Source organism: Lepus europaeus, chromosome 18, assembly GCF_033115175.1.
Source record: "Lepus europaeus isolate LE1 chromosome 18, mLepTim1.pri, whole genome shotgun sequence".
NCBI classification, from domain to species: domain Eukaryota; kingdom Metazoa; phylum Chordata; class Mammalia; order Lagomorpha; family Leporidae; genus Lepus; species Lepus europaeus.
In genome coordinates this window covers 33,958,608-33,970,917 of record NC_084844.1, presented here as the reverse complement: position 1 = coordinate 33,970,917, position 12,310 = coordinate 33,958,608, and the positions used below count along the sequence as shown (strand labels likewise).

The following is a 12,310-nucleotide window of genomic DNA, read 5'->3' as shown; positions in this document are numbered from 1 at the left end:
TTAGGATTTTACCTGGTGTATCTCTTCATCTGGCTGAGCATTTGTATCTTTTTTTTTTTTAATATTTATTTGAAAGACAGAGTTACAGAGAGAGGTAGAGACAGAGAGAGAGAGAGACAGAGAGAGAGGTCTTCCATCTGTCGGTTCACTCCCCAGATGGCTGCAATGGCTGGAACTGAGCTTATCCAAAGCCAGGAGCCAGGAGCTTCCTCCAGGTCTCCCACGTGGGTGCAGGGGCCCAAGGACTTGGGCCATCTTCTTCTTCTTCTTCTTTTTTTTTTTTTTTTTTTGGACAGGCAGAGTTAGTGAGAGAGAGAGACACAGAGAAAGGTCTTCCTTTTCCATTGGTTCACCCCCCAATGGCCGCTGCAGCCAGTGTGCTGTGGCCGGTGCACCGCGATGATCAGGAGCTAGGTGCTTCTCCTGGTCTCCCACACGAGTGCAGGGCCCAAGGACATGGGCCATCCTCCACTGTCCTCCCGGGCCACAGCAGAGAGCTGGACTGGAAGAGGGGCAACCGGGATAGAGTCCAGCGCCCAGACCGGGACTAGAACCCGGGGTGCTGGCACTGCAGGTGCAGGATTAGCCTATTGAGCCACAGCGCCGGCCTTGGGCCATCTTCTGCCTTCCCAGGCCATAGCAGAGGGCTGGATCGGAAGTGGAGCAGCCAGGACTAGAACTGGCGCCCATATGGGATGCTGGTGCTTCAGGCCAGGGCTTTAACCTGCTGTGCCACAGCGCCGGCCCCTAAACCTTTTATAACTTGCTTTAATAAACTATTACGTATAACCAGCTTCCCTTTTGTGAATCATTATAACAAATTACTGAGCCTAAAGAGGAAGTTTTGGGAGTCTTGAGAGCAGCTGGTTTGAAACTTGGGAGTGCAGACTTTGACAGTCATCTGAAGCGGAGGCAGTTGTACAGGATTGGGCCTTTAATCTGTGGGATCTGCTGGAATTCTGGATGTCAAAACCGAGTCAAATTTTAAGACACCCAACCCCAGTTCAAGTCTGTAGAAAACTGGTTGGTGTGAAAACTCCTTACACATTTGGTGTCAGAAAGTGTGTAATTGTATAGAAAAACAGGCTTTTTTTTTTTTTCCCTCATTAGGGAAATGCTAATCAAAACCACAATGAGAAAACATTCCACACTTACTAGGTTAGCTAATAAAAAGGACACGTAATGGTGCAGACATCTGGCAGAATGGTTAGGATGTGTTGGGCACCGCTTGAGTTGACTGCATCCCATATCTGAGTGTTTGAGTTCGGGTCTCATCTCCACTTCCCACTCCAACTTCCTGCTAATGTGCACCTGCGAAGCAGCAGGTGACAGCTTCAGGGCTTGGGTCCCTGCTACCCACTTGGGAGAGCTAGATTGGGTTCTGGGCTACCCAGCTTCGGGCTGGCCCAACCACAGCTGTTAAAGACATTTGGGGAATAAATACATCTCTATTTCTCTGCCTTTCAAATAAAAGTAAGTAAAGTTTACAACTCAATGTTTAAAAAAATAGCAAGGAGTTGGACATTGTGGTACAGCAGACCAAGCCACCTCTTGGGATGTCCACATCCCAAACTGAAGTTCCAGTTAAAGTACTGGCCTCTCTGCTTCTAATCCAGCTTCCTGGTGGTGTACCTATAAAGCAGCACATGATGGCCCGGTTACTTGGGTTCCTGCCACTCATGTGTGAGAAAGAGATGGAATCCCTGGCCCCTGGCTTCAGCCTGGCCCAGCTCTGGATGTTCTGAGTATCTGGGGAGTGAACTAGTGGAGAGAAGAGACCTGCCTCCTCTGTTGCTCTTTCAAAATAAATATATACACATGTTTAAACAAAAAAGACAAGTAATAATAAGTGATGGCACCTAGAGAAATTGGAATTCTCATACTGCTACTGGAAATGTAAAATGTACAGCTGCTTTGGCATTTCCTTATCATTTTAACTTCCAAGTTACCATAAGGCTTAGAAATTCCACTCCTAAATGTGTGTGTGTGTGTATATATACACATATATACACATACATGAGAAATAAAAACATATACCCGTATAAAAATTTGTATATGAATGCTGTACATGAATGTGAATAGCACCATTACTCATAATAGCCAAAAAGTAGAACTAGGCCGGCGCTGTGGCTTAACAGGCTAATCCTCCACCTTGTGGCACCGGCACACCGGGTTCTAGTCCCGGTCGGGGCGCCGGATTCTATCCCGGTTGCCCCTCTTCCAGGCCAGCTCTCTGCTGTGGCCCGGGAAGGCAGTGGAGGATGGCCCAAGTCCTTGGGCCCTGCACCCACATGGGAGACCAGGAGAAGCACCTGGCTCCTGGCTTCGGATCAGCGAGATGCGCCGGCCGCAGCGACCATTGGAGGGTGAACCAATGGCAAGAAGGAAGACCTTTCTCTCTGTCTCTCTCACTGTCCACTCTGCCTGTCAAAAACTAAAAAAAAAAAAACAAACAAACAAACAAAAAAAAAAAACAGTAGAACTAACCAAGTATCCATCAGTTTATGAAAGTTTATGAAAGATAAATAAAATATACTATATTCATACAATAGACTATTTAGCCTTAAAAATGAATGAAGCACTTATATATGCCACACATGGATGAACCTTGAAAACATCATGGTAAGTAACAGAAGCCAATCACAAACACCACATACAGCAGGAATTCATTTACTGTCTAGCAAAAGTCCGCAACAGGCGAATCTGTGTGAACAAAGAGTAGAATAGTAGTGGTAGCTAAGTGCTGGAGAATACAGGGAAAATAGGGAGTGACTCCCAATGGGGAGGGGTTTTCTTTTTTGAGGTGATAAAAATATTCTAAAGCTTATTTTGTGATAATTGAGCAACTGTGAATTTACTAAAATCATTGAACTATATGTTTTAAATGGGTAAGTTTTTAATTTGAGGGCAATTTTACGTAGAAAGGGGAAAGGAACCACAATGAGAAGAGACGCAGGGCAAAAACCACGCAGCCTCAGCACCTGTGTGATGCAGGCCAGTCATCCCCTCTGTTCTCAGGCCAGGACCTGAGGTCCCTAATCTAGGTTGTGTGCTCAGGGCTGGAAGACAGCTATGAAGGTGAGGAGTCAGGAGCTACATTCACCCTTGCTGGGCCATTTCCCCAAATTTGACAGGAATAGATGCGGGGAGGAAGGAAACTTGGGGAGGTCGGTGCTTGGAGAGCCCCAGGGACAGACCAGCTCAGGACCCTGTCTTTCCTAAACACCCGTCTCACCCACTGGCATTTCTTAGTCAACCTGGGAAAGTACAAAACTTTGCATCTTAACTGCCAAGGCTCTAAGATCCAAGGAAGTTAAACAGCAGATCTGTCCCTATACCTTCACCAGCCCTTTAACCATCACCATCACCATCTTATTTATTTCTTAGGCTGACTACAGAAGAAGGTGAAATATGAGACGGAAATTTCAACAGGACACAGTGACAGGACCCCTCCCTCTTTCACCTGCCAAGTTTGGGGCCTCCACCTACACAACCCTACACCTGTGTCCATCAGTTTAGGGGATTTGGCTCTCCAGTATCTAAATGGGTAACATATGGGGCAGGCATTTGGTGCAGCAGTTAAGATGGTTTGGGACACCTGAATCTTATACTGTAGCACCTGGATTGGAGTCTGGCTTTCTCCTGATTCTAACCTCCTGGTAATATGCACTCTGGAAGTCGGAAGATGATGGCTCAAGTAGTTGGGTCCCTACTATCCATATGGAAGATCCAGATTGAGTACCTAGCTCCTGGCTTCTGCCTGGCCTGGCCTGTTATTGTGGGCATTTGGGGAATGAACCAGTATATAGAAAATCTCTATCTCTCTGCCTTTTACATAAAAACAGTTTTTAAAAAGCCTGTGGGAGATATAATTAAAAGAGGTTTATTTTACTCAAAAACATTTTTGAAATCCCTAAGATTCATTTTATTTATTTGAAAGGCAGACATACAGAGAAAGGCACAGAGATCTTCCATCCTCTCACTCATTCCCCAAATGGCTGCAACGGACAGAGCTGATCCAAAGCCAGGAACCAGGGAATTCTTCCGGTCTCCCATGTGGGTGCAGAGGCCCAACCACTTCGGCCATCTTTGCTGCTTTCTCAGGCACATTAGCAGGGAGCTGGCTTGGAAGTTGAACAGCCAGGACTTGAACCAGCACCCACATGGGATGCTGGCGCAGCAGGCTGGGGTTTTAACCTACTGTGCCACAGCATCAGCCCCCTCCATGAACCTTTTTTAAAAATATTTATTTTATTTGAAAGTCAGAGTTACACAGAGAGGAGGAGAGGCAGAGAGAGATTGAAATTGAGAGGGAGAGAGGTCTTCTATCCATTGGTTCACTCCCCAGTTGCCCACAACGGCCAGAACCTCACCAATCTGAAGCCAGGAGCCAGGAGCTTCTTCCAGGTCTCCCACGTGGGTGCAGGGGCCCAAGGCCTTGGGCCATCTTCTACTGCTTTTGCAGGCCATAGCAGAGAGCTGGATCAGAAGTAGAGCAGTCGGGATTTGAACCGGAGCCTATATGGGATGTGGGCACTGTAGGCGGCGGCTTTACACCACAGTGCTGGCCCCTGAACCTTTTTTTTTTTTTAATTAATTTATTATTTTAAGTCAGAGTTACACAGACAGAGGGAAAGACGGAGAATCTTCTGACTGCTCACTCCCCAGATGGCCACAACAGCTGGGACTAGGCCAGGCCATAGCAAGGAGCTTCTTTTAGGCCTTTAGGGTGGCAGGGGACCAAGCACTTGGGCCATCTGCTGCTTTTCCCAGGCCATTAAGAGGGAACTGTATCAGAAGCACCTCAGCCAGTGTCGCATATGGGATGTCAGCATTACAGGCTATCGCTTTACCTGCTACACCACAGTGCCAGCCCCTTTGGTGAACCTTTTGAAGATTCTTAGTATATATTGAATCTTAATTATAGTGAAAAATAAATTTTTTGAAAGATTTATTCATTTATTTATTTATGAAGCAGTAACATGTTACAAAGAGAGAGACAGAGATCTTCTATCTGCTGGTTCACTCCCCAAATGGCTGCTATGGCCAGGGTCAAGCTGAAGCTAGAAACTAGAATTCCATCTGGGTCTCCCACATGGATGGCAGGGGCCCAAGCACTTGGACCATCTCCTGCCCGCTTGCCAGGCACATTAGCAGGGAGCTGAATTGGAGGCAGAGTAGCCAAGATGTGAACCAGTGCTCTGATATGGGATGACAGTGTCACAGGCGGTAGCTTAACCTGCTGTGCCAAATCACTAGCTCTGAAACAAATTTCTTGAAAGATCTGCCCTTTAAACAACCATGAAATAAGCTGATGAGATCCTTTTAAAATCAAAATGCTTTAGGGAGCGGCAAGATGGCGGAATAGGAAGGGAGCACACTATTAGTCCGGGCGAGAGACAGGTTAATAAAAGTGGAGATACTGCAGGGTCAAGGAAGAGTAGGGGAAAAAACAACAGAGGAAACTCTTCTGGAACTAGTGATTCACTGTGGACCTGCATGGAGAGCGTGGGAGCCCAAGTTCGGGACACCAGCGGCGGACTCAACACACCAGCGCTGGAACGCAAGGTGAGCCGAACCTCAATAGCCCGAAACACCAGCGGGCAAGCAGAAAAGAGGAGACTAGAGGGAATGAGGCTTGAAACTCCGTGGGGAAAAGTTCACCAGGCTAACTAGAAGAGAGAGAGGAAAAAAAAAAAGTGACCGATACGAACACGAGTTTCTCTCTCTCTGCTCACCCCTCAAAGCGAGCAAGACAAAGAGCAGGTGCCATTTTGGTCATACGTCATAAGCAAGGCGACCTCAGGTCTGCACCGGCCCTGAGCCTAGCAGAAAAACCTGACTCTGGGGGGAGGGGTGAAATAACAGGAGATTAGGATCTAACTTGGCAACCCAGTGGGAGACTGCAGGAGAATTGGAGCCCACACTGAGGGCAGCACAGATTCCCTGTGTGGTCCTTGGGAAAGAGCTTCCAATCTCTGGCTCCTGTGGGTATATCATTTGCCTGCTAACTACCTCCAATTATATTCAGCTGTGCGGAATTACTTCCCTTTTGAATCAAAAAAAAGAAAGAAAGAGAGATTTACCACACCTAACCTGGGAGTGTCATCTTTGACACACCCTCAACCCTGAGGAACCAAACACAGCTCTCAGTCCACACTCATCTCAAGCCTCTAAGGCTCCACCGAAAGCAGACAGTCCACTTAATATAGAGCCATAGTGTAACAAGAAAAAACACCACAGTGAAGAAACCAAATATCTCCAACATGCCAAACAACAAACGCAAAAACCGAGGTAACAAGAACAAGGAAGATACTATGACACCCCCAAATGAAAAAGACACCCCAATTCAAGATTATGAAGATGATGAGATAGAAGAAATGCAAGAAGCGGATCTCAAAAAATTGATAAGAACATTAAGAAGTTCTCAAAAACAAATTCTTGAACTACAGAAATCCTTAATGGACAAGATAGAAAATCTCTCTTGTGAAAATGAAATATTAAGGAGGAATCAAAATGAAATGAAACAACTAGTAGAACAAGAAACTGTGATAGTGACGAGAAATAATAATGAAATGAAGAATTCAATAGATCAAATGACAAACACATTAGAGAGCCTTAAAAACAGAATGGGCGAAGCAGAAGAGAGAATATCAGACTTAGAAGACAGAGAACAGGAAAGGAAACAGGCAAACCAAAGAAAAGAAGAAGAAATTAGAAATCTAAAAAATATTGTCGGGAATCTACAGGATACTATTTAAAAACCCAACATTCGGGTTCTAGGAGTTCCTGAAGGCATGGAGAGAGAGAAAGGATTAGAAGGCATTTTCAGTGACATACTGGCATAAAATTTCCCAGGTTTGGAGAAGGACAGAGGCATCTTAGTACAGGAAGCTTATAGAACCCCTAATAAACATGACCAAAAGAGATCCTCACCACGACATGCTGTAATCAAACTCACCACAGTGAAACATAAAGAAAAGATCATAAAATGTGCAAGAGAGAAATGTCAGATTACTCTTAGAGGATCTTCAATTAGACTCACAGCAGACTTCTCATCAGAAACCCTACAAGCTAGAAGGGAATGGCGAGACATAGCCCAGGTACTAAGAGAGAAAAACTGCCAGCCCAGAATATTATATCCGGCAAAGCTTTCATTTATGAATGAAGGTGAAATAAAGACTTTTCATAGCAAACAGAAACTGAAAGAATTTGTTGCCACTCATCCTGCCCTGCAAAAGATGCTTAAAGATGTGTTACACACAGAAACACAGAAACATGGTCACCAATATGAAAGACGGTAAAGGAAGGAAACCTCACAGCAAAAGATCACAGGAAGTTGGCCGGCGCCGCGGCTCAGTAGGCTAATCCTCCGCCTTGCGGCGCCGGCACTCTAGGTTCTAGTCCCGGTCGGGGCACCGATCCTGTCCCGGTTGCCCCTCTTCCAGGCCAGCTCTCTGCTGTGGCCAGGGAGTGCAGTGGAGGATGGCCCGAGTCCTTGGGCCCTGCACCCCATGGGAGACCAGGAGAAGCACCTGGCTCCTGCCATCGGAACAGCGCGGTGCGCCGGCTGCAGCGCGCCTACCACGGCGGCCATTGGAGGGTGAACCAACGGCAAAAAGGAAGACCTTTCTCTCTGTCTCCCTCTACTGTCCACTCTGCCTGTAAAAAAAAAAAAATTACAGGAAGCTCAATTTCTCTTTGACATAGAATTAAACTCTGATGCTCTGTTAAAGCAATGTGTTAAAGTAATCTATTATGTTCTCTTGATGTCTGTTAAATTCTAATTGTTCAAAAACAGCTGAATTTTTATTAAGAGCTATGGGTTATTTAAATATGTGCTTATTTTCAAAAATTTGAATAATCACCTTGTAACAATGATCAAATTTGGTCAATGTTATGTCATGATTTTAAGGAATCTTATTTCAACCAGATATTTTGGATTTTGAGCCTTCTTGGCATTCGTGACAGGCCTTCAAAAAATCAAAGTTTCAAACAATCTGGTCTCTAAAATTTCCAGTAAATCCTGGACTTTGGTTTTTCCAGTTTGGGCCCAACTGAAAAAATCGAAAGACCTATGTCTCTCATCTTATAGAGACACCAACTAATCAGGCTATTTGGATTATATTAGAAGTACTGTTAAGATGTGATGTGGTACCAAACTTTAAGTTTCTATAATGGAAAATGCTATTAATACAAATGTTTGAGAATTAAAAAGTCTAATGATCTTGTGTTACTAGACATGATAGTTATATTAATGAGAAAGTCCCAGAGGCCTAAAGGGTTAAATAATTGTAAAATCCTACAGGTGCTTTCAAAAATACTGTGAAGTAAGCAAGTGCCTCTTGTTGGTTGATGAGTTTATAATTTTAAACATGGCGACTTAGTCTTTTGTCATCCACAGTTATATATGATTTGCTGCTCATAAAACTAAAGCGTTGTTGGTTCTGTGTTTAGCTGTCCTCCTATAGGTTCCTATGGACTTTTTCCAGCCAATTCTATTGTATTCAGTACTTTGGGATGGCTCTGTAAACAGATGAAGCCAATAATTTATTAACAGTACCAACTGAGAGAAAGTATGGTTAACTGAGGTTACTAAAAACAAAAAGCAATTCAAATCAATTGGCAATCTACAAAAAGAGTTAAAGATTTTAAAAGCTATTATTAAAATTGCTATATTGGTCTACTATGCTATGTTATATGTGTGTACATTTTTTTTTTTTTTTAAACAGGCAGAGTGGACAGTGAGAGAGAGACAGAGAGAAAGGTCTTCCTTTTGCCGTTGGTTCACCCTCCAATGGCCGCCGCGGTAGGCGCGCTGCAGCCAGCGCACCGCGCTGATCCGATGGCAGGAGCCAGGTGCTTCTCCTGGTCTCCCATGCGGGTGCAGGGCCCAAGCACTTGGGCCATCCTCCACTGCACTCCCTGGCCACAGCAGAGAGCTGGCCTGGAAGAGGGGCAACCGGGACAGGATCGGTGCCCCGACCGGGACTAGAACCTGGTGTGCCGGCGCCGCAAGGCGGAGGATTAGCCTAGTGAGCCGCGGCACCGGCCTGTGTGTACATATTGTATGTCCACATGGGGACATTTTATTAAGAGTTTTATTTTAAATGGCTTATGGATAAGATTATCCATAAATTTAAGCTGCTAAAATCAATCAAAGATACATTTTAATTTGTGTGACCTGAATCTGTGTACCATATGTTTTAAACTTGTTGGTAGAAAGAAACTAACAACATTTCATATGGTTGTGCTTAAGTTTACTGGTTAAACAAACTACACCATGTTAGATATTTAAGAGGTGTTTTCAAATACATAATTCTTAAAATTTATAGAAGGCATTGGACTTTCTGGTAAATGTTTTCTTAAGTTGTTATCTAATGGTTGAAACTGTTTGCTAAGTATTCATGTGATATTGCTAATGTCAGCAAGCGATCTAGGACTTGCTCCCTCATTTCTCTATTCTAAGCCCAACTTGTTCTTTCATTTCTCTATTCTCTTCAAGGTAGGAAACTAATTCTATTATGAAAGAATCTGTAGGACACACAATTTAATCTTTAGACCTTATAAAAGAGATGGCTAACATTTTTCTATAATAGCATAGCCAAAATAAGAGCTTAAATAATAATCTCATAGCTAGATTCACTTCGCCATCAGCCAAGTATACAGTAAGTAGAAAAAACCTCCCTTTCAGACCAAAGGGAAAGAAAGTTTTAAAGTGAGAATATAATTTTCCTCATGGGCATTGTCTACCTTAGAAAAACTACTACAGAACATGCCTGTGACTATAGACTTGTAGTTCAGGCCACCGAAGATTAGAGATGGGACTTGGGCACTCCCTTGACTTGCATCCTCTGGTCTGCTTTAACAAAAACCAGGAGGAAAAGAAAGCTAGGCATCAGAAGCAATGGGTGGCAGGCCTATTAATGGCTGATCTGTACAGTGATCTGCCCTCAAGGAGACCCAACAGGCCAGTCCACTGCAGTGGCTTTCAATGTGGTAAGCCTGGGCTTCAGCAGAAGTCAGCTTGTGAAGAGCCCTGGCAGCTCTGCCAAGAGTTGGATCACTGGAAATGGACCTGCCCTGGAGTCGAAGGATGCCCAGGTCAGAGCCACAGATCTTATTGGCTCTAAGCTGAAAGGCCCTTCAGTCAGCCCAGCTTCCAAAGTTACCACTGCAGCTGAGGGGACGGCCAAGTAGGGTCAGCAACATTGCAGGCAGAACTGTAAACTTCTTGTTAGAGATGCCCCCTGCCTTTACCTTGCCAGCTCTCCTCCCAGGCCAGCCAAGTAATGAAAGTCAACAGAGTGCCTTCCCCTAGGAGGTTCACACCTCCCTTAGGATGTACCCCACATGAAGAGATAGATAGGTCTGGGCCTCTTAACTTACAAGGCCTAAAGCCCAACAGATTATTATCAAGCCCCTTCTGTCAGGTTCTATTTGCCTCTCAATCAGAAAACTTAATTGTAGCTTAGACAGCACCTTTCTTAGCTCCTCTAATAATGACTCTGTCCTTTGTTCTAGACCCTGTCTAGCGTACTTGGGCCTCATTCCTTTGTAATCATAACCTCTACTCTACCACCAATGGCTCTACTCCCAACCTGTGTGTACTGATGGTCCTCTTCCCCACTTAATGCTGTATAATTGTTCAAACCTGGTAAATGCCACTCTTAGGATCATTGGTTACTATCCTCACTCTGTCTTTTATGACCTTGTCTAAATATGATCAGAGTCGGCAAACTTGGAAGGCTTCCATAGCCTTGGCAACTCATGACGACAGCCTAGGGTGGTTACTGGCGCCATAAACTAGAGTGTCAATTTGTTGGGTCAACAACAGGAGCCACTGTGCACTTGCTCCTCATGTGGGATCTCTGTCCTTAATGTGCTGTACATTTTGATTTAATGCTATAACTAGTACTCAAACAGTATGTTTCACTTTGTGTTGCTATGTGGGTGCAAACTGTTGAAATCTTTATACTAAATTGATCTTCTGTATATAAAGAGAATTGAAAATGAATCTTGATGCAAATTTAAGGGGAGAGGGAGCGGGAGAGGGGAGGGTTGTGGGTGGGAGGGAAGTTATGGGAGGGGGAAGCCATTGTAATCCATAAACTGTACACTAGAAATTTATATTCATTAAATAAAAGTTTAAAAAAAATCAAAATGCTTTAAAGACAGTGTTATTATTTCTCCTTCCATGCTCTTTAGATTAACTGAATTTTTCTTGGTGCATAAACATTTTTCTTTCACAGACCTAAATTCTTTGTGAGCATTGCTTGTCTTAATCTTTCTGTCCTGCTTTACTCTCATTAACTGGACATTTCCCAAATATTTCACTTAAGTGAACTTTTAGCATAGCGTTAGAACATTTAGCTTGTTCTTTGTTTTTAAATTTACATTTAAAATAATCTGAAAACCTTTATTGTAATCTTGTTCCCCAGAGTTCCCAAAGCAAAAGCTGTCTTTTGTGTAATTATTAAACTATTTGGATACAGATTCATCAAAGGTAAGTGTATGAAACTTAGAGAATGAGGTAATAAGGAACATTAGTCTCATTAAGGTGTCATCTGCGCTACATTTTTACTCACAGTTAATATAATTTTTTACTTTTTGTCAGACAGAATGAAAATATTTTCAGTGAAGTAGGGAGGAGGACTAGCTAATAGCTAGATCTAAAACATCAAGCTAGACACTTCACCCACATCAGCTATTCCTGCATGTCAGAAAGCTATAACATTTGGTATGAAGAACTTCTGATTTTTGACTCTGAATTGAAAGAGATTATTTCTGAAAAATCAGAATTGCAAATTTATTTTAAAGCATAGTCACATCAGAGAATATTTGATACCCCTCAAATAAAAGCTTATTATTAGCGCTTGTCATTTTAAGAGAATTACTAGGAGTGACTAACAGGATAATAGCATGGCAAACTGCTTTCTTTCATCATTTCTCTTAAAATGCCTGCAAGATCCCAATACAGGAGGTTTTAAAGTTTGGCAAATGTAATAAGCACAGTATATATGAGAAGAGGGCCAATACTCATGGAAAATGAGGCTTACAAATGTTATTGTGTTGAAATCACTTAAAATTCAGTATGATTAGAAATTTTTTAACCTTTGCAATGTGTGTCATTTGGAGGGGCAGGATCTTTTTAAGTAAAATTAATCATTTTTAGTACCCTCAACTGTAGTCCAATATAATGCTTTGTTTATTTGTATGTATGTATGTATGTATCTATCTACCTATCTATCTATAAACAGATACTTTGGAGTGCTTTCCACACTCATCTTTAAGCAATTCACATCCTGAG

The 12,310-nt window shown here is 43.2% G+C and overlaps 2 protein-coding genes across 2 annotated transcripts in view; one reads left to right on the top strand and one right to left on the bottom strand.

Annotated features, from left to right (window-relative positions):
- TRIM37 (tripartite motif containing 37) overlaps positions 1 to 3,430 on the top strand; it is a 177,555-nt gene extending 174,125 nt beyond the window's left edge. The window contains exon 25 of the mRNA XM_062216752.1: positions 3,388 to 3,430. Coding sequence (XP_062072736.1) covers positions 3,388 to 3,415 — 28 coding nt within the window. The 3' untranslated portion in view covers positions 3,416 to 3,430. The remainder of the gene's footprint in view (positions 1 to 3,387) is intronic.
- PPM1E (protein phosphatase, Mg2+/Mn2+ dependent 1E) overlaps positions 1 to 12,310 on the bottom strand; it is a 215,194-nt gene that overhangs the window by 28,729 nt on the left and 174,155 nt on the right. The window lies entirely within an intron of this gene.